The sequence below is a fragment of the Paroedura picta genome, chromosome 11, assembly GCF_049243985.1.
Source record: "Paroedura picta isolate Pp20150507F chromosome 11, Ppicta_v3.0, whole genome shotgun sequence".
Taxonomy (NCBI): Eukaryota; Metazoa; Chordata; class Lepidosauria; order Squamata; family Gekkonidae; genus Paroedura; species Paroedura picta.
In genome coordinates, this window is record NC_135379.1 from 24,515,476 (window position 1) to 24,538,212 (window position 22,737).

Sequence of the window (22,737 nt, forward strand, 5' to 3'; positions counted from 1 at the left end):
GGACACCATTGACGGGGGGGTGGTTCTTTATTAAAAATTTGGTCTATATGGAACAAAAAGTTTCATAGAATGCATAGAATGCAAAAATAGTATTGTAATATATATTTTTCAATTTCAACATAAGTACAATTTGCCTGGTACCCCCAGATGTCCCTCCAAAAGTGAGACAACCTGGTCACCTTATCCTAGAAGTAAAGGGAGGGGGAGTCTGAAATATCTGCTACAATTCCAAAGTTTAAAGGATCAGCCATCCAGACAATAATTAAACGATTAAAAAAAACTGGCCTGATTCAGTTAAAGCTCCTTTTTCACTATTTGCTGATTCTATCCGCCATGAAACTAGCTTGTCAGCAGAGAAGGACAGCCTAGAAAAAGAATTATAAATAAAACTGCTGTGTAACAAGAAGTTATAGGAAGTGAAAACAAATATATTTAGGGCCATTCCGCACTCGTCCAAAATAGCACAATGGTTACAAATTGAAATCGCTACAGTTTTGCTGTTATGCACAACGTCGTTGACAATCTGCAACACTCCTGAAACTGATCCGCAAAAAGCGCTTCGTTGTAGCGCTTTCAGGGAAATCCCAAAAAGTGGATTCACCCTCCGGAAAGCGCTATACTCTTGCAACCAATCTGCAACACTAGCGGGAAAGTTCTGTGCGTTACTATTGTTGCGGTTTCTGCAAAGTCCCTCCCCCTAGCTCTCTCCTCTGATCTTCCGGCAAAGCGATCGCCATTTTTTTCCCCGAGCGAGCGGAGATCAACGCACCGGCGAGCCTTCGTTTACCCAGCGAGGCTTCCCTGGCTGCAGAGCTGTTTTAAGTCACCAAGCACCAAGCACCACAGAGCCCCGTTTGCTGGTTTATTTTTTCTTTATTTTTCACTGTATTTTCGGCCGAAAATCGCGCCCCTGCCGGTGGGGGGGGTGGTTAATTTTTTTTTCACTCGGGGGGGGGAGCGTGGCAACGATGAAACAGCAGCTCAAACACCACCTGCTAGCTAGATGGGTCTCTCCGTTGCAACGTGTTTTTTTTTTTACTTCCTTAAAGGGAAAGGGGCTTTTTGGGATCATGATAACGGCCGCCCATTGGCTGCTTGACCGCCAGGGGCGGGACGAGCTCAGCAATATCGCTTCCTGGCTAGCAATTTTTGCCGAGACCGGAAACCTATGGGAAACGATAGAAACGCAACTGGATTCCACTACAAAGCCAGGTATGCATAACGACGAATTCCACAATTTAAAATGGCGTTTTTTCGTCCCGCGACCAATTTGCCACATAGATCCTGGTGCGGAATGGCCCTTAGTGTTGTTACGTAACTCTGTGACCATCAAAAATTTGGAAGGTTATTTTTTTTTAGCTTTCTTCACAGAAAATATGTAGTTATCATAAAATAGAAGTGAAAGGGAAAGAGTTATAATAATAGCTCTGTGGATGCAGATAAAAGATCTCTTATATGATGAAGCAAACACAGTTGTTACACAGCAGCAGCATTAGAAGGTATATGATTAATACTATCACATAGAGCAGTTATAGCTTCCTTCTTGGTTTATCTCTTCCTCATTCTTTTTTTTTTTAAACGAGCCTTTACTATTCAGTTAGAGGGCTAAATGGGTGGAATTTTGGAAAAGAAACTCCAAAATTACCTTGTTGAGATTAGACACCTATTTATTTCAAATCCTTTGTAGGAGAACAAGTAAAATACATAATTTTGTTGTACTGAACTGGCAGGATCACAGAATTATCACATAACTGCAATTATGAAATTTGTACAATTTACTTGGCCTAACGGTCAAGAAGCTGCGGGGCCATTGCTGCTTACCAAGTACTTGTGAAATCCACATAGAACTTCCATGAATAACTGAAAAGGTCACTATGCAAAACAGCAGCTGAACATTCTAAACATATGCGCACATAAAAGTTATTGACATAAGAATATGGCTACATTCATGCTCTTGATCAGCCAGTATGACCAAATTTGCACCTTCCACTTGCCAGCATTGATTAATGATTTACTAGGTGTTTGTCCATGATTTGGAGGTACCTCCCCACTTCATTTCAAATGAGCCCCCCCCCCACCCCCAGATATATCTACCAGTTGTGTGGAAGCCGTAGCTGTGTGATTGGAGTACAGCTGTAGCTGGGTGATTGGAGCCTGAAACTCAACCCCTCCAAGACGGAAATCCTGTGGCTGGGCAGGAAGCGCACCTACCCACCTTGGCCAGGGTGCAACTTAACATCTCTCAGTCAGGAACTTGGGGGTGATCCTGGATGCCTCCCTTTCAATGGAGGCCCAGGTCATGGGAATAGCACCCATAGCATTTTCCCATCTACACCAAGTGATGCTACTAGCACCCTACCTGTCGTCAAGATTGTTTGGCCACAGTCACCCATGCAATGGTCGCCTACAGGTTAGACTTCTGTAACTTGCTCTATGCGGGTCTACCCTTGTCCCTGACCTGGAAAATACAGCTGCTGCAAAATGCAGCTGCTAAGGTCCTCATGGGAACATCTTGGAGGACCCATATCCAGCCTGTGCTGAGGCAACTGTATTGGGTGTGACATGGATCAGGTTCAAGGTTTTGATGCTAACCTTTAAGCCCATCCAGGGTCTGAGCCGCTCATATCTGTGGGACTGCCCATTTCCTTTTGCCCCTCACAGGGCATTGCGTTCTGTGGGTATAACTTTATTGGAGGTCCCAAACCCAAAGGAGGGGGAAACTGCGGGGGTCAAGGAAGCACTCTTCTCCAGATGGGGGGCGTCGGAGAGGGGAGCAACTGGGGTAGGGGGTGGAGGATCACTCTTCCCTGACCCGGCGAAAACCTGCGGCGTGGGGGGAGGGGGCGGCGGAGCACCCTTCCCTGGCCAGGCGAAATCTTGCAGCGTGGGGGGAGGGTGAAGCTGCGGGGGAGGGGGCGGCGGAGCACCCTTCCCTGTCCCGGCGAAAACTTGTGGCGTCGGGGGGAGGGGGGCGGCAGAGCACCCTTCTCCGGCAAGGCGGAGACTTGCGGCCTCGGGGTGGGGAGGGAGAAGCCTTCCCCGGCCCGGCAAAGAATCGTGGAAGTGGCCTCTGCATCTTCGCACGGCTGGGGAAGGCTTCGCACGGCTGCATCATCGAGGGGGGGGGGGCACGGAGAAGCCCTCCCCAGCCGTCGAGCCAGGGATGACTTAAAGCATGGGGGGGGGGGGAGCTTCGGTGGGAGGGGGTCCCTTCTCCACGCACCTGCCACCTCCCCCCCCCCATTGCCCGGCTAGCGCCAGCTGCATTTCAGGTTGCAGCGGGCGTTTTGCCTAGTAAATGTAATACATTCAACAAACGAACACTATTCCAAGTATGCAACACAAAGCAGGAAGATGCCTGGCCCTTCTGGGGGGGGGGGGGGATGGCCAGAATGAGCTCACACACCTCCCATGACACCCAACAGCGCTTATTTTGAAACAGTTCGCTCCCCCTGGCATAAGACCGGATGCGCCTGCACTAAGGCCTGGGCAAAAGCAAACGTTCCCAACTGCGGACCTATCCCACATCGCCGAGGGTGGCGGCACTTCGCCTGTGCTCCGAGACGAGCTTGGCAGCGCCTTCCAGGCCTTTCCCTCCCTCCCTTTTCCAAAACTGGATCTCAACAACAGCTCCTTTTCTTGCTCCCGACAGGCGTCGACTGGCAGTTTTCTGCTCAGGAGCCTCCCCTCAGCGGGGGCAAGGAAGCCTGTGGTTGCGAGGCGAGGTTTCCGGCTCGCCGGCCGCTGAAAAGTCTCCCTGTTCCCCGACAGAAACGCTCTTTGAGCGGCTCCGAGGCCCGCCCCGCCGTCTTCGCCTCCTCGACCGGCGCCCGCTAACTTTGCGCCGCCTCGCTTCCCTCCCGGCTGGAGGTGCGCCCGGGCGTTGCAGGGCTTTCCCCGGGAAAGCAGACCCGCCCGCGGAGGCCGCGCCCCCTTCGGCGTGCTCGAGGTGAACCACCCGGCGCACGCCATAAAAACGGGCGCCACCACCGCCGGGGCTTGCCTCCTTCCAGCTGCGGCTTCTCCCTCCCTCCCTCCGTCCGTCGGCGAGCGGGCGGCTTGCGCAGGAGCCCCCATGGAGTTGTACCACAAGGAGTTCGCCAGCGCCGGCCAGAAGGCCGGCTTGCAAATCTGGAGGATCGAGAAGCTGGAGCTGGTGGCCGTGCCGCCGCCCTTGCACGGCAACTTCTACGTGGGGGACGCCTACTTGGTCCTGCACACCGTCAAGAGGAGCAACGCGACCTTCTACAATCTGCACTATTGGCTAGGTAGGGCTGGCGCGCGCCGTGCAGGAGGGCTGCGATCCTGAGCTGGCGCGGGGAATCGCGTCGCCTGACAGCCCGGGCGGGCGGCGGGGGTCCCGCAGACGGAACTGCCCGCGCCCGTCGGCTGCTGGGTCCTGCTCTTCAGGGGAGTTTGGGATGGAGCGCGAAGGCAGACGGGGTGCGTCTCCAGCAGGTCTTATGCACTTGAGCGCCTTTCTGACAAGGGAGCGTGCGGCGGTGCTGAAGTTTTCCCGCCCTCCGCGGCACCCTCCGAGTTCGTCGTGCGAAAGGGCTGGCAGGCTCGCGCCCTTCAGCCCTTTTCCTTCCCGGGGTGGCGCCCGAGACATCCAGAGGGAGCCGCAAGGGCAAAGAGAGAAAGGGGAGGCTCCGTTTCGCGCGCGGCGGAAATAAGCGGCTGGCTTGGCCTCAGACGGTGAAGCTCCACCAGACGCCTCCCCTTACCTGTTTTGTACACAGAAGGCATTTGTTGGCGGTGTTGCTCAGCCGTGCGGTTCTACCCGCCTGGTAGTAGCGTAACTCCGGGCACCTTTGGCCACACCCCGGCTTGAAAGAACCGGGTATTGAGCATTAGTAATGGTGTCTCCTCAAGCCTGGTCTCTATTGATCTAGTATTGATCTAAAATTATGTAACATTGATTGATAAGGCTTCTCAAGGTGTATGGCAGAGCTAAGCAACTTGAGGTGAATTACTTGCATTTAAGGGAAGAAGATTTCCTTCCAGGTCAGACAATGGGGCCAACCAATAGCATCTCCCTTTCAAAATTAGACATGATGCAGTTTCTTAGAATCATAGAGCTGAAAAGGACCTCCTGGGTCATCTAGTCCAACCTCCTGCACTATGCAGGACACTCAGGGCCATTCCGCACCAGGATCTATGTAGCAAATTGGTTTCGGAATGAAAAAACACCATTTTAAATAGTGGAATTTGTCGTTATGCATACCTGCCTTTGTAGTGGAATCCAGTTGCGTTTCTACCGTTTCCCACAGGTTTCCGGTCTCGGCAAAAATCGCCGGCCAGGAAGCGATATTGCCAAGCTTTGTCCCGCCCCTGGCTATCAATCAAACGAGCAGCCAATGGGGAGCCGTTATCATGCTCCTGAAAAGCCCCTTTCCCTTTAAGGAAGGTTTAAAAAAAAAAAACCCACGTTGTAACGAATGTGCGTTGATTCATTGCAACGGAGAGACCCATCTAGCTAGCAGGTGGTGTTTGAGCTGCCGTTTCATCGTTGCCACGCTCCCCCCGAGTGAACCCCCCCTCCCCGCATGGGCGTGATTTTCGGTCGAAAATAGAGTGAAAAATAAAGGGAAAATAAACCAGCAAACGGGGCTTTGTGGTGCTTGGTGACTTAAAACAGCTCTGGGGAGGGACTGCAGCCGGGGAAGCCTCGCTGGGTAAACGAAGGATCGCCGGTGCGTTGATCTCCGCTCGCTTCGAGAAAAAAAAATAGCGATCGCTTCGCCAGAAGATCAGAGGAGAGAGCCAGGGGAGGGTCTTTGCAGAAACCGCAAGAATGGTAACACAGAGAACTTTCCCGCTAGTGTTGCAGATTGGTTGCAAGAGTGTAGCACTTTCCGGAGGGTGAATCCACTTTTTGGGATTTCCCTGAAAGCGCTACAACGAAGCACTTTTTGCGGATCGGTTTCAGGAGTGTTGCAGATTGTCAACGATGTTGTGCATAACAGCAAATTAGTAGCGATTTCAATTAGCAACCATTGTGCAATTTTGAACGAGTGCGGAATGGCCCTCACTATCCACTGTAGGCTGCCACCACCTTGAACCTTTACAGAATCAGCCTCTCTGTCAGATGGCTACCCAGCCTCTGTTTTAAAATTTCCAAAGGTGGAGAACCCACCACTTCCCAAGGAAGCCTGTTCCACTGAGAAACCACTCTTCTGAGAGTATTCTGTGCACAATCCATTCCAAAAGCCTCTTCCAGCATAAATTGTTGTTATGACTTGTAATACTTATCTCACTTTTCCCCCTTATTTGTATTGATTATTTTAATTCATGCGATACTCTACTTTTCTCCTCAGTTGGAGACCAGTGTGGTTTTTCTTGGTCTCCTCCATTTTATCCTCACAAGGGTCATGTGAGGTAGCTTAGGCTGAAAGGGTAAGACCAGCCCAAGGTCACCCAGAAAGTTCCCAGGACAGAGTAGATTTGAAACTGGCTCTCCAAGATCCAGAACCCAAGGCAGCAGTTCCTGAGGTCCTTCTAAGCTTATATGGTCATATCACCTGATAATTTTTTTAAATTAAAATATATATTTAAAATTAATTAACTTCCACCCAGTAGGCAAAACCCTTCTGGGGCTATCAAGAAACCCCCGGGTTTCAAAACAAACAAACAAACAAAAACCCTGTTGAGAAAGCCTGCTCTATACTATGCTGGCCCTTAATCTTCCATTCACTGACCAGGCCAACATCTCCATAGCATCAGTCAAGTTGCCGCATCATATGTCTTCCAATCTGTGCTCTGGCATGATAGCACTTTTGTGCCAGTGCTAAAAAATAAGCCAGAACTGTTGTTCTTAACCACAGTTACTCACATTACTCCCCGTCTTTTATGCTCCAATACCACTGAAAGTTTTTCTATGCAAGATGCAGTGAAGTGACTGAGAATATTAACTGGCCTATTTCTTTAGGGAGGAAATAACAGCCCCAGAGTCCAAACCAGGTCAGGTGGTTGTAGGTGCTGTATTGCAGCTGTACCCAACTCCCGGTCCGGGGACTGGTCCTAGTCCGTGGATCAGTTGGTACTGGGCTACGGCTCCTCCTCACCCTCCTTCTCGGCTGCTGCCTCACGGGCTGCCCTGCCACTCTGCCGCCAGCTCACCTTTGGTGCTCTCCAGCGGCCACCATGGCTGGGGCTCCCCCTCGACGTGACACTACACAGCTGCTGCTGGCAGCACCCCCCAGTGGGCAGTGGGAAGTCAGGGGCACCGGTGGGAAAGCAAGTGGAGCACAGGCTCAGGCAGCGGCGACATCCCTCGGCAAAAGACTACCCTTCCCCAGGCCTCAGTGAAATTGTCAAGTGTTGACTGGTCCCCGGTGATAGGAACCGGTTGGCAACTGGGTGAGACAGAATGTTGGATTAGGTGGACCACTGGTCTGATCCAGTAGGGCTTTCTTATGTCCTTCTGCATCTGAATGCCAGGTGCTAAGGTGTGTAATGACTGTATCATTTGTGGAAAACAACTATTTATTTTGAAAGCACTGCAGGCTATTAGCAGCTATAAGAATTTAACATATTTTGCTAATGAAGTGCCTCCCTCTGTGCTGGCTGGGTTTGCTTATCTCCTACGATCTGTTGCAGATGTATTTTAGCATAGAATGCTGAGAGCTGTAGGGTGTTTTTCATCTTGGGTTTCTGCTTACACCCTGCACATCTGTGAGTGACATGGAAATTGCCCAGCTGAAGTTCTGCTATTTTCCATTTCCCTGAGGTTACATAAAACTCTTGACTTTATAAAACAGAGACTTTTGTTCTGTTTTAGCCCTTACTATTACAATTTCTTGATACAGCATTTTTTCAAGAGATCTTTTACAGGCACTGAAGATAACTACTTTGCTTGCAGAAAATGATATTTCTCCTGTGGCAAAAGATGATATTGAAATCTAGCATCGCTGTGATCAAGATTAGGACAACTTTTCATTCTCGTGGGAATATTGATCTCAAGAGTATTAAAGCTCTCAATTCAATAGAAAATTGACCACACCTAGACTAAGGGAGTAACTCTTCTTAGGAAGAAGGGTGTAACTCTTCTTAGGATCCCACTATTAGTGATTACAGTTCATAATGAATTTTGCAAAGCCAAAAATGTGAGAGAATATAATCTGAGGAAGAGTGCTTGCACTCAAAAGCTCACACCTTGAATAAATCTTTGTTGGTCTTAAAGGTGCCACTAGACTCTGATTGTTTTGTTGTGTTGCTTCAGACCAACATGGGTACCCACTTGAATCTTGGCCATCATCGTTATTGTTTGTGGTCAGAACTGATCTGCCCACCCTCTTACTTTTACTTTTACCACCCAAAGTATTGTGCATGTCCAGCTGAACTCACTTTCTTTATCAAACAAGCATAGTTGCATGAGTGGTGTTAGTTGTGTGGTCAAAACTGAAAGGCTCCCTGAATGAGGATTATGAAGAAAAGTGGAAGATGAGCTAGTCCCACCAGTTTTTTTGAGCAATATCCTGCCTAACCTGGCAAACCACCAAAGCAAATGGTCAACAACTGAAGGTCATGGACCAAATTCCACTTATTAAGGCCTGAGTTCCCCACTAATAGGAGGACAGTATAGAAATACAATCAATCAATAATAAACATCCATGACATAATCAAGATAGGCTTGCAAAATCTTATTTTAAAATACATTGGGTGAATTCAAAATGTATGGAATAATGACATATTTGACACTGACATGCTGCCATCAGGCCTGTCCCCCCTTCAAATGTACAGAGCTGCAGTTTGTGCTTTGCCACAGACACTGCACACCACCAGCAGCTCCACAAGATTTCGGGTGAGGAGCAGGCATGGCAGCAGCAGGCAGCTTCTGTGGGCGACATTACCACAAATGGAGACTACTCAAGTTTTGGGTGGGGGAGAGTGGGTGTGGCAGGGAGCAGCTTCTACAAGCATCAGAACCACTAATGGAGGCTCTGCAAGTTTTTGGGGTCGGGGTGGGGAACTGGGTGCAAGACATGATGCCTGCTTTGGTTTTGGAGTACTACTCTACCACAGAGTTTTGCCCAAAAGACACAGTTTTGCTCCCAGTATCTCCAACCTGCTGGTGTCTTTTTTGGTCTGACCTTAGCACATTGGGAAGCTCCTGGACCATGCCTCCTGAATCCTCTTGTCACCAGCCCAATTCCACCTGGCAACCCTAGATGCGGGCTGGAGATCTCCTGGTATTACAACTGATAAGCAGGCAATAGAGATCAGTCCCCCTCGAGAAAATAGCTGCTTTGGAGGTTGAAGTATACACCTCACTGAGGTCCCTCTCCTTAATCCTCAAGTATTTCTCAGGCAACTGTTGGCAGCCATATTCCCCTTATGGGTGTTTGGTGTGCACACAGTGACTGTGGGAAAAAGGATTCCAGTATTTTTGCAGTGTGTGGAGGAATTGGTGTAAAAAAGGGGAATTATACAACAGAGGAAAACGAGGATGCTCAGTAAGTGCCCTGCTGTAAATGGAATCGTTCCCTGTTGTTTTAGGAAAAGAGTGCACTCAGGATGAAAGTACAGCAGCAGCAATCTTTACGGTTCAGATGGATGATTACCTGGGAGGAAAGCCTGTACAGCACAGAGAAATCCAAGGATATGAGTCTACACAGTTCGTTGGTTATTTCAAAGGTGGCATCAAGTATAAGGTATGTCACAGTGTACACATGGGGTATTCCTACAAGAATAATTCTCTTTTTAAAAGGAATGTATTTCTAGGAGGTCAGAATGACGAGTGAAAACAAATCAGGCACTTTTGGTTTTTAGCGGCTCCACAAGTTTCTGGTGAAGGGGAGCAGGTGTGACAGCGGCAAGTGGCGTATACACAGGAGTTGCAAATGGCAGCTCATCAGGTTTCAAGTTGGGGTTGGGAATAGGCAGGATTTCAACCGCTTTCTTAGAATCATAGAGTAGGAAGGGACCTCCTGGGTCATCTAGTCGAACCACCTGCACTATGCAGGACACTCACAACCCTATCGCTCATCCACTATAACATTCCACCCCCTTGAATCTTCACAGAACCAGCCTCTCCGTCAGATGGCTTTCCAGTCTCTGTTTAAAAATTTCCAAAGATGGAGAACCCACCACCTCCCGAGGAAGCCTGTTCTTGAACCCCTGAAGTGGGGGAGAGGTGCCAAAATGGGGGATCCCGATGCCCCAATGAGGGTCTGGCATCCTTACCTCTATCTGAAGGTTGGGAACCCAAGAGAGGAGAAAGGCTACGGCCATTCTACTGCCTCTCGGAAACTGTAAAATCTAGTTCATACATTAAAAAATTCTGCCACATGGAGGGCAACAAAAAAGCAGCCCCCATATTCACATAGAGGATCCACTGCATATAAATTGTACATGTACACATATGCTGCCTTGCTGAAGACATTCAGTCATGCTGAATGTCTAACAAGCACATTCCTGCCTTCTGGGATTAGGCAACCCAAGGGAGGGCCTTCTTAGTCATGGCACCAAAGCTCTGGCACTCTCCAAGCAGATTAATCTGTCCCACTGACATCTTCTGCCAGCAGGTGATAACAGGAGTAGTAGTAACTAGGCATGTGAATCTGGATCTTCCCAAGCCAAAAATGTACTAGTATTTTTCAGATTCAGCATCCCAAAAATATTTGGAGGTTTTCAGGAAAAATGGTTACAATATCTCGAAAAAATCCCAGATGTTTTCAGGAACTGGGAAGAATGGAGAAACAACTAGGAGACTGCTCCCTGCCTATCATCTATCCCCACACTCTTTTCTGCAGTCAAGTTAAACAAGGCTAGTTTAAAGGGACTGCAGGAAACTATTGAGAGACAGGAGCTGCCTCAGCTGTATTTTGTGGCATTGCTGCTCCTGAGTTGATCCCCTCCCCCTCGTTTTTTCAAGCTCTGGTTTATTGGACCTGAAAAAAAAGGGGATTTCCAAAAGCTCCCAGATCTGACTATGTTGCTGATACTGGGATCTGAGATTTTTCAGAAATTCTGAATTTTGGGGTGTCTAATAGACCTGAACTAAAAAAACAGCGTGTGTGTGTGTGGGGGGGGGGGGGATTGCACACCTCTAGTAGTAACTTAAAGGTAATAGCAGACGTTTATTTGCCAACTCTTGTTTCTTTAATAACAGTAATGTGGGGTCTGATAAGTCACTAAGAGTTGCCAGAAGCAACTTGGTAATTACGCTCCCCCCCCCACTTTCTAATGCCCCCCTAGCATTTTTTTCCACTTTTTTCCCCAACTAGGTTTCAAAACTAGAAATGAGCATGACTGAGGATGGGGGGAGGGCAGCTTGGGTAGTGAACTCTTGCAGGTGAGAATCTGCGGATAAGGGAGAAGTTAGGTACCCTCTTTCCACCAGTCCCCTCTTGCAGGTTCCCCTTCTTTCAGCTCCTGCATTTCCATTCGCGTTCCATTTCCAGAGATAACATCTCACTTTCACTCCACTTACATTCTCATTAAACCGTCAGACTTGCCTCCTGGGCTTATTATGAAATACCTGCCTCGAGATGACATCTTCCTTGCAATCCCAGTGTACTTTGTCATGTAAGGGAAGCTGTGAGTTTGGTGGATTTTTTCCCCTTCTGTGCCGTTTTATGAAAATGGTTACCGCAGAAAAGGTGGAAAAACTATATTGTTTTTACATTATTTCAAGTGATATGTTTGTGAGGCGTGCCCTACACCTCTGGAGGTCCCTGTAACATAGATATATGATTGACTTTTTAATGCCGAGTGCTGAGAAGATGAAAAGTGAACACAGTTCTGAACTATGGTTTGCTTGATGTTTGTTAGAAGCATAAAATATAGATTTGGGTGCTAAATTATGGGTACTGCAGATGTTCAATTGGGATGATGTCTGAACTGAACCCAGTTTAAAACCATTGAGGTCGGGATCATCAGATGTTTGACCAGATAGAGCCAAATTCTTAGGTCACTTAACTTTTTTTTTTTCATTCCACAGGCAGGTGGTGTAGCCTCTGGTTTCAAACATGTAATCACAAATGACCTAAGTGCACGGAGACTTCTGCACATCAAGGGCCGGAGAGTGGTGAGGGCCACTGAAGTCCCTCTCAGCTGGGAGAGCTTCAACAAAGGAGATTGCTTCATTGTTGACCTTGGAACAGTAAGTTGCTGCAGGATTAAGTTTTCCAAAAACAAACCAGATAACTCCCAAATATTCATTTGTATGTTGAACACCTAAAATAGATATTCTACACATTTTCTCTCCTTCATCTGCTAACTCATTGTGCCCAGACTATAGCCCTTTTGAATTGTTGTGTTCCTTGTACTATGGCTGTGCATATTGAAAAATGCGCTAGACGCTGTCCTCTGATATGCACAACTGTCATTTCTTCTTAAAGAAAGAATGACGCTAGTGTTGGTGGCTTGGTGGTGGACATTTTGCTATAAACATTGAAGCACTGAATAAGAAGACAGTCAATAATTTCTGTTTCTCAGAATTCTTGAGTCTTTGAAATGGATACAACATCAGCTAGTTACTTTTTCCTCTATTTCAGTTTCCTCAATTGATTACAAAATTAGTTACCATAGTGAAAAGGGACCAGTACTATTCATGTTCAGCTGTGTACTTGAGACTTCAAATAATGAAAACCTCCCGATACCTTGTTCAGTGCAAAAAGGAACAGGGATTGCAGAAGCATGAGGGTGCTGTGACCAGTATCACCCACAAGAAGCAGGGTGAGAGTGAATCATAAGTATTCATGTGAGACAAACTGGAAGATGTGGAAATTGAACTCTCTTGTAGGCACAGAATTGCGAGAATGAGAAGTATCTATTCTCTCATTCAGCATAAATTTTAGGGAAATGTGAGAATATACGTTGCAGGTTTTTCTTTTAATATACAAACTGGTATAATTTTAAAGAGATTCTGCATACATTGCTTTTGTCAATAAGAAAAGTAATTTTCATGTTGGGGAAGAAGGGGAAAAATGAATGTTGTGTTGCATATTTATGGGCAGAGTGAGCCCAGTAGTCTGATCTGTGTAGACACCCCCCCCCCCTCAATGTAATTTGTACCTCCCTGCATGTTTTCTGGGTTTTGTAAATGCAAAATTCATCTCCATGTTAGAAAAAAGGTAGTATATGCTACAGTTCTAAGTCTGAGGTAGACAAAATGAAAGCTATGAATTATGTGTCACATATATGGGACATTTCCCATATTTCCCATTTTATAGAATCATAGAATCATAGAGTTGGAAGGGGCCATACAGGCCATCTAGTCCAACCCCCTGCTCAACGCAGGATTAGCCCTAAGCATCCTAAAGCATCCAAGAAAAGTGTGTATCCAACCTTTGCTTGAAGACTGCCAGTGAGGGGGAGCTCACCACCTCCTTAGGCAGCCTATTCCACTGCTGAACTACTCTGACTGTGAAATTTTTCCCCCTGATACCTAGCCTATATCGTTGTACTTGAAGTTTAAACCCATTACTGCGTGTCCTCTCCTCTGCAGCCAACATTGACAGCAACTCTTTGAGTGCGGTTCTCTAACCAATTCCCTATCCGCCTATCCTCAACCAGTGCCAGAGATTTCCCCGTCCTAGCCCCCACCTGGTGGAACAAGCTCCCAGAGGAGATCAAGGCCCTGAAGGAATTTGAACAGTTCCGCAGGGCCTGCAAAAGGAAGCTCCTCCACCAGGCATTTGGTTGAGGTCAACCCAAACTACAGCTTCCCATCGCCCCCCCGAGCCTCCCTCCTATGACTTTCACTGCAGACCTGCACATCCCACAGGGCCATCAGTACACGTTAATTTATTGTTCTCCCAGTGTTCTATCACTCCGTAATGCTGTGTATTGTTATTATTGTATTACGATAAACTGAGTTATCTGTATTGTTCCTGTTTGATGTAACCCCCCCTCCCCCTGAACCTATATAAATATAATAAATAAATAATTGACTTTACTGAGAATAATCCTGTAGGTAGATATTTAGGGTAAGTGGCCTGTAGGAGATAAAAGCCATCATACAGTGAAGAGTTCTCCCCCCCTCCCCCCAAATCCACCCCCAAGCAATTTATTGCTGATATGTCTAGCATGGTGTACTTTTCTGCCTTCTGAGTAGCACATAAGCCAGCTGGACCATCAGAAGGGCCAAGGAGTGGCAGCTGTCACCGACCACCATGCCATTGTAAGAGTGAATGGAAAGAGGGACTTGAACCTTCCCCAGTGATCTTATTGCACTGGCATAGCTCATAGCTCTCACTTACTCGGAATTAGGCAGCAGAGGTGTTGAAGTCACCTCCCTTCCTAACATTGTGGTTTGGTTACTTTGAAGGTATGAATTGTTTCCAATAATGGATGATGAAACAAAAATAGAATGTGCCAATAATAATAATAATAGGCCATTTATAGAGTGTAGATTATTTTGGTTCAGGCCTTCATGGAATTGATGTCTCAATAGCACATGACAGCCATGGACAAATTCCTCCTGAACAGAACGTTCTTCAGAATTAAGTATGTTGGAAAAGAGAAGCTATTCAAGAAAACTGGTAAACTGGCTGTTTTCTTACAAGTGTACCTAGGATTTCATACTTCATTAAAAAAAAAGAATGTGAAGGTCTGCTTCAAGAAAATTTTACATTATACAAGCAAAAGGGAGAGAGAGCTGTCAATGTCCCTTTGTGCTTCAGCATTTTGAATTTGAAAAGCTACATGTTTCAGTATTGGTGCTGTCTGGAAACACAGATCTAACCAACTAGTAACACCACACTCAGACAGCAGAATTTAACATCAGCAGATCTCTAGATCTGAAAGGGATCCCATCGCCATTAAGCAGTCAGGGTTTTCTGATGCTCAGCTACACAAAGCTTAGCTCAGATATGTATTGAAACAAGGGTTTCAACCACAGGCTGGGCTGATGTGAACAAGCAAGTCCCCACGGACTAGCAACCAGCAAAGAACTAGGCCTTGCTGTTAACAAATCCCACCACTAGGAAATGGAGAGAAGTCCTTAGCCCATCCCTGTGAGACCTGTATGTGGAAGGTGAGACAATGGGAAATGCAAGTCCATGAAGGTTTCCTACTGTGCAACTGGGCTTGCCTTGACAACTGGACCATAGTTTTCCCTGGCAAAGGGAAAGAGAAGGTGGAAAATAGAAGGAAGGGAGGAGATAGATCACTGATGGATGGGAAGTAGAGAAGGAGGCAGCAAAAAGGGAGAGGCTATGGAGGCTTTCAAGAAAGGGAAGGTGAGCTACCCTGTGAAAGGTTGTTGCTTGTAAAATAGAATTTTAACTAGTATACTGCCCTCAAGGAGATGTGAAATGTTAAAAGATGGGCTGAAACCTGAAAGCTACACAATGTTAGTAAAAAGGTAGATAGTAAAAAGGTTTTCTAGTTACCTGTCTTTTTTTCCTACCAAGACTGAGTTTATGTCCCATGAACTGGTCATTTAACAAAATCCAGTTCTACACATCTAATCAACCAGAATACTTCCGTATTAAGAGGAAAGATTTTTGGTCTGATGGTGTCATGTTCCAGGCAGGTCAGGTACAAACAACTATTCATTTTCCAGCTGATGAATATGCTAATATAATTGAAGGAAGTTAAAAAGAAATAAGCTATTTAAAATCAGATTATGACTACAAGCCTATGCATACATATTTGGTAATAACTCCTATGAAACTTTGTTGAGTTACTTCTAATCCAGCCATGCATAGCTTTGATCTATAATAATCATAATCAATGTATCTAATTCTCTACATGGTCAGTCTACGTGTATTTGAATGCAGAGACTGGACATGTAGATGCAGAAATTCGAGTAATAGACAAGATAGATCTTTATATAAACTTGAAAAATGCCCCAAGTTTGCAGAACTTTCTGAAATCTTTAGCACACATGTGGGGGTTAAACCACCTATTACTAAAACAATAATAGAAGCAGCACTTTTAGCTTTAAGAAACAAATGGCCTCAATGGCTTTTGTAGAATTGCTAGGCACCAACAACATTATTGTTAGCCTTCAAGCCTTGGTTTCTCTCTGTAAAAGGGTTGTTTTGACCTCCCAGACCACCCCTGCTCTGCTCCATCCTGTCTTGGAGAAAGGATTCAAGGGGGCAAGCCTAGAGGTAACCACCAGGCAACTTGTTCCTGTGTGATTTTTACAAGCCTGGGTGCAGTGGTGCTACTTACTGTACAACACAACTTATGCTACACATCTGGGCCCAATGGTAGACTTCATACAGGTTGCAGAACTTGGTTGGGCCCTGAAGTGGCCATCATACAACTCACCTGAGTTACTTACTATCAACTTGATCAGATTTTTACAGGGAGAGGCTATTAGAGGGAAGAATGGTAGAGAGCTCAGAGGTGGTATGTTGTAGTGCTTAGATTGTCAGACTAGGATCTGGGATATCTATATTCACAAATCCACCTCGCCATGGAAGCTTGGTGGGTGACTTTGGTTCAGGTGCGCCTTCTCAGCCTAATCCACTTCATGTGCTTATTGTGAGAATAAAATAGAGGACAGGATAGTTATATAAGGTGCTTTGATTCTTCATTGGGGAGAAAGATAGGGGATAAATTAAGTAAATAAATAATAAATCTGAAGACTGGGGGCAGATAAAGAAATGGTTGAAGGATGAATAGGAAGGAGAGAAGCAGGGAAAGGAGAGAAGATAGGTAGGCTGCCATGAGAAGAAAAATAGGAAAGGGATATAGGGGAAAATAAAGTGACTAATTACAAGACATTGTAGGTCTCCTGCTTGTCCAGTTGTAAAACTGCTAGGCAGGAAATTCTTGTAGAATAAAGCTCTGCATTTGAAGTAACGCTTCTGTATGCAGCTGAGCCTGTAACCCTTTCATACTCTCTTCAGTTCCCGACAGGAAGCACCATATGTACCTTTAGGGATTTGTGCTCAAAATGCATTTATTGCTCTGAAGCCTGGCATTTGGCAGCAAGCTTTTCCATTACTTAATTTCATTAGATACTTAAAATAGCCCTAGCTTATTTTGGAATGATGGCTTAATTTTTTTTTAAATAAGATTTTTATTTTTATTTTCCAGAATTAAAGATAGTGAAATACATGCAATCTACATTGTTAGTACAGAAAAAAGAAGGGTTATGCTCTTCATTTAATACATTTAGTTCCCCGTTTCAATCCCTTTTGTATTATTTTCTTAAATAGTTCAGGTAAGGGCCCCATTGTTCTTGAAAGGCCTCTTCTGTTCTTCCGTTAACTATTAGTGTCAGTTTAGCCATCTTGGCAAAGTCAGCTAGTTTATTCAGCCAGTCTTCTATCGAGGGTAGTTCTTGCGTTTTCCATTTCTTGGCCAATTCTAGTCTTGCTGCCGTCGTCGCGTAGAAGAAAAAACTTTGTGTGTGGGTTGGCTTCATTTTCTAAGCAGGGCTATCTGGAAGAATAAATGTTGTCGACTGGTTGTGATCTCAACATGCCTAAGCTTGGAGGTTTGACTTATGTTGGTGAGCCCCATGTATCACATGGCCAAAGTCCCTAACACACGTAGACTGAGAACAGATCTTTTTATCCATAGACTTTCAAAATGGGCTGTAGAAAGGCAGAGGAATGGCAGAATGGCTCCCACAGAGCAGGGCGTGAGGTGGGCCACACAAGATGGCATGGCAGAGCATGCTTGGATGACCTCCCCTACTCTCTGTGCAGCCAGGAGCCCTGAGAATACAGCACAGCTGCAGCATAGCACACCCAGATGGACTTCGCCACTCTCCAGGAGGCCTGGGAGTGCGGTGTGGCCATGGCAGAGCACACCAGGAGGCCTGGGAGAGCAGCATGCCCGGATGACCTCCCCTGGTCTTCCAGTGGCCAGGAGGCCTGGAAGTGCAGCACAACTGGGGGAGGAGCGCACATGGCCAGCCTCCCCCAGCTTCCCAGCTTACCTCTTGCTGGTTCTTCCTCGTTTTACCAAGTGCCAGGAAGAGGCATGGAGGACAACAAGAGCGGGGAAGAGCCTTGATTTTCCCTTAGTGCGGGAGTGCCCTCTCCCTGTTTGGGGCATGTCCCCCAGTGAGGGCCAGTCAGAGGTTTTGCATGTCATCGGGTAGTACATGCACTCAGTTATTATATATAGCTACACAGTTCATTAAAGGATGGAAAATTATTTGTTGACTTTCATTGTACTCTCTCCCTTCCTTTTTTGTATGCCAATTTTTTTTTACCGAAAGCTAGTTTGATTTGTGTTTAGGCAGGAGAGGACACTGGCTGAAGACCAAATTTTCATTGTGCAGAGAGATCTATTTTCATTAGTAAATTTATTCTTGTAGACGGTGGATCATAAAACTGAGCTGTTCTTAGCATCTGAACTGGTTAAACTAGAATATGTTTTTATTATATTTGTGAATAGTAAAGCATAACCTGGCCCCAATTGAAATGGGATTCTTTAATAACTATAAGGATGGCCTAGAACAGGGGTAGTCAAACTGCGGCCCTCCAGATGTCCATGGACTACAATTCTGGTGAATGCTGGCAGGGGCTCATGGGAATTGTAGTCCATGGACATCTGGAGGGCTGCAGTTTGACTACCCATGGCCTAGAGTTTGTGAGTAGGTATTTACTGTGCTCATACCTAAGGCATGCAACCGGTATTCACATTAGTTAAAACACATTGCAGAGCTACCCTATCTTAGCGGCACAAAGAAACTCACCCTGTAAAGTTGCCCCAGAATCTTCTGTCACTTGGGACATAGGGAGCATAATATCATATATTATAATATGTATTTTTTATACACCTACAAACCAGCCATCGGCTTCCTCTGTTGGCCCTAGTCCTGGGAACCACCGCAGCAGCAAAAAGCTGTACAGCTGTTGATCCCATGGATTTAAAGCTTAAAACAAAGCCGATTCAGTGAGATTAGGCATAAGGATGCATAGGCGTTACCTTGTTGCTGGCCATGGCTTGCCTGCACCTCCACGGCAGGCATCTGCAAGTCAGGATCTGCTGACTTGCACAGGGATTGAGAGCAGTGGGCTACGATAAGTGTACTTAGATCAGGGGTAGTCAAACTGCGGCCCTCCAGATGTCCATGAACTACAATTCCCAGAAGCCCCTGCCAGCATTCGCTGGCAGGGGCTTCTGGGAATTGTAGTTCATGGACATCTGGAGGGCCGCAGTTTGACTACCCCTGACTTAGATACTGTTTCATAGAACTTTGTTTTTCACTATCAGATGTATGAAATGTTTTGTATAAGAACAGCCAGTGATCAATAGTGACTCAGATCCCAAGTGCACCTTTCCTTGAGCACGAGGATGGTTCTTATTGATTTTTGCTGATTCCTCCTTGGTTGCAGTTCCAGAGGTGTAGTGGATTAGTGGCAGCTTCTAATCTGGGGAGCAAGATTTGATTCCCCACTGCTCCTCCACATGCAGCCAGCTGGGTGACCTTGGGTGCACCACAGCACTGATACAGCTGTTCTTACTGAGCAGTAATCTCAGGGCTCTCTCAGCCTCACCTACCTCACAGGGTGGGGAGAGGAAAAGGAAGGCGATTGTAAGCTGTGAGACTCCTTCGGGTAGAGAAAAGATTCAGGTGGGTGGTCTGGAGTAGCAAAACAAAATGTGCGTCCAAAGGCACCTTTAAGACCAACAAAGTTTTATTCAAGCTTTTGTGTGCATGCACACTTTGTCAGACAATGGAACAAAAATGATAAGAGTACAGCTATAAGGAGAGAATAAATTAGTAAACAGTGTCACAATTTACTACTAATTTCCTCTCTCGTTTTAGCTGTACTCTTATAATTTTTGGTCCATTGTCTAATTCCATTGTGTGCATGCACACAAAAACTCACACCTTCAATAAAACTTTGTTGGTCTTAAAGGTTCCTTTGGACTCACACTTTGTTCATATAAAAACCAGCTCTTCTTCAGAGGTTTTCCTGATGCCCTGCAGCTACTTGGGAGGGAGCACATGGGGCTACAAAGGGAAGTACAGGCATGGAACACCGTTTGTGATTCTTTGGATCCAGTGAAGAGCTAGTGAACCTTGTTCACAAATGGGGAATCCATCTTTTTCCAGATTTTGAGCTGAGGCGTTTATGATTGTTCTAACTTGAGACCGTTTTCCAAACAATGGGTTGCATCCAGAGTTTCTCTTCTCCTGACAATCTTCCTCTGCCAAAGAAAGCCTGTCTGTGACGTGAGAAGAGGTACTCCAGGGAGGAAGCCTGCTTCAGCTGGAAGAAAGCTCAGTGGAAGGGAATATTTGCATCCAATCCAGAATTTTGTCTGTCATTCTCATGACTGTTCTTCATCATGAGTTCTCTTTAAGTGTTCATGTGCTACAGCTTTAATGGACCAGTCCTAAACACATCTACTGAGAAATCACATTTTATTCAGTTGTGTTTACTTTTCTGATCAGCTTAATCCAATGATGGGTAACATGATTAGAAGGGAGAATGAAATATTAATTCAAAAGTGATTTAACAAACATAATCCAGAGATTCTGGGATGATGGGATGGGATGATGCATTCATTCTAGTAAAGGAAGCAAATCCTCACACAAATAAATGGGGAAGCTTTTGCATTTCACGTATACCTTAAAGGTTTATTAAAAGTCACCATATTTACTATATGCATTACTGGGATGTTGTTGTTTTTTTTAAATCATTGGGCTGGAATGCCTGGCTCCAGTTCTAACATCAGATTGTTTTTTATTCATCTGCCATGAGGACAAAAATAAAAATTTAAAACTCCCTTGGAAAGTAGTAACATTTGTAGTTATTTTTATGTAGGAAGAGAAGGAAGAAAAATATGTTTCTTTGATTCTGCTTCAACTAAGTTGCAGGAATTTTCTACATAACATTATAAAAACTGTTACCAGTCCATATCTCCATCCATATGCCATGCATTCAGCTACTGATGAAGTTCTAAGATCCTCAATCAACTTATTTACCGGAGATGGGCGTATATTTTTCTAATGTAGTAATACGAATCTGTTAGCTGTAGCAAAGGCATGGAGGGTCCATTTTCATTGATCATGGGTTAACCTCCAAGAGTCAGGCAGATAGTTCAAAAGTACATAAGGATCTTCAAAAACCAACAAACGTTCTAATACAAAATTGATATGAGTAATAATTTCTTCCCAGAAAAAACACATGACTGGACATGTCTATAAGTTTACAATGGCAACAGTTAGACTCTTTACTCGGTCCTTGGCTCAAGAGTTGGTGTGGTAGCCAGTATATCCTGAACATATTTTTTTGCTGAATAAGTCTCAACTTACGATCCATAGAGAGAGCATGTATAGACTTCAGTCTGCTGCTGCTGTTGTTGTTAGCCATTCAGTCAAGTCCAACTCTTGGCAATCCCTTGGCACAGCTGCCCCCACTACCCCACAGGCTGTATCCCATTGCTTTGACAAAACAGAGTGATCTTATTCCAATCATTTCTACACATCCAGTAAATTTGTGCAGAGGCTGCCATTGTGGTGTGATCAGACTCCTTTGCACGAGACTTCAGAACAGTTCCTGTCCTGTGCAGAGATGCTACCAATGTTGTGCTGTATTAATTCTGTTGACTGAAGCAATCTGTATTTTGTTCCAGGAGATCTACCAGTGGTGTGGCTCTACATGCAATAAATATGAGCGCTTGAAAGCTACTCAGGTTGCTGTGGGCATTCGAGACAATGAACGGAATGGACGAGCCCAGTTGATTTTTGTGGATGAAGGAAGCGAACCAAAAGAGCTTATCAAGGTACTTTGTATTTACTATGTAAGACTGCAGAGCTCATGGGAATGACAAGATGGGGCCTGTCTGTTGCATAGATGAAGAAATATTGGAATAGATAGTGCTGGCAATGTGAGCTGTATATCAAGTTCTTGGGACATGTATCCACAACAGTCATTCAGTCTCTTACCAGGGAACTGTCAACCCAAGAGTGGGGCTAGGGATCCCTAACACTCAGCACCTGCACCAAACAACAATGCAAAGATTACTTGGGAAAATCCCAAATATTAAAATCCCAGGAACCCAAGGAAAGGAATGGGAAGTCCCCTTTCACTTATACAACTTAAATGGCAATTGAGAAGTGATTAGATTTTAAATTAACAAAATATTTTATTCAACATAGAGGGAGAACATCAGGTGAAATCAGGGGTAAAATTCCCAATATAGATAACTCTGAGGTAAAATCAGTACATGCAGTCTTTAGCTAAGGCTAGTGATTCTTAAATTATTCAGTTATTTAAAATCTTTATGTTGAGAGGCTTTTGTTCCTGTCTTTTCCAAAACACTCTAGTACACTTTCTTTGAATATTCTGGCTCTTTTTGGTTTCCAGAAAGCTGACATACTCTTTCCAGTATCCAAACTCATTCTCTTGAAACACCAATACTCATCTAGATTTTTTAACTGACTCATAAGGCCTCTAAAGGCAGTTTCTAACCACACCAGCTCAGGGATCTCTGCAGTCTTCAGAGTGAACTCCCTGTTTGACTAGGTAAGAAAATTTCCCTCTCACCAGAAAATCTATTCCCTTTCTTTGGCCCAATTGGTAGTTTCCATCTAACTACCTATTCATCCTTGTCAACTTCCCCCAGTTTGCCTCTCTATGTTGAATTGCTCTCAGTCAGGGCTGAATTCTGTAACTGAATTCTGAAACTCAACTCTTTTCAGCCAGGGCTGAAACCAGATTGAATATCCTCAGCATACAGTTCAAAAGTCTTTCTCTGCTTAGCTCAGGCTTTCTCAACCAGAGTTTCATGAAACCCTGGGGTTTCTTGACAACCCTGTAAGGGTTTTCTGAATGTGTGGGAATTCATGTTTAA

At 45.4% G+C, this 22,737-nt stretch overlaps 1 protein-coding gene across 1 annotated transcript in view; it reads left to right on the forward strand.

Annotated features, from left to right (window-relative positions):
* The first annotated feature begins 3,801 nt into the window (after positions 1–3,801).
* Positions 3,802–22,737, forward strand: part of SCIN (scinderin) — a 56,671-nt gene continuing 37,735 nt past the window's right edge. The window contains exons 1-4 of the mRNA XM_077304490.1: positions 3,802–4,268; positions 9,502–9,656; positions 11,948–12,109; positions 21,517–21,666. Of these exons, the coding sequence (XP_077160605.1) occupies positions 4,076–4,268; positions 9,502–9,656; positions 11,948–12,109; positions 21,517–21,666 (660 nt within the window). The 5' untranslated portion in view covers positions 3,802–4,075. The remainder of the gene's footprint in view (positions 4,269–9,501; positions 9,657–11,947; positions 12,110–21,516; positions 21,667–22,737) is intronic.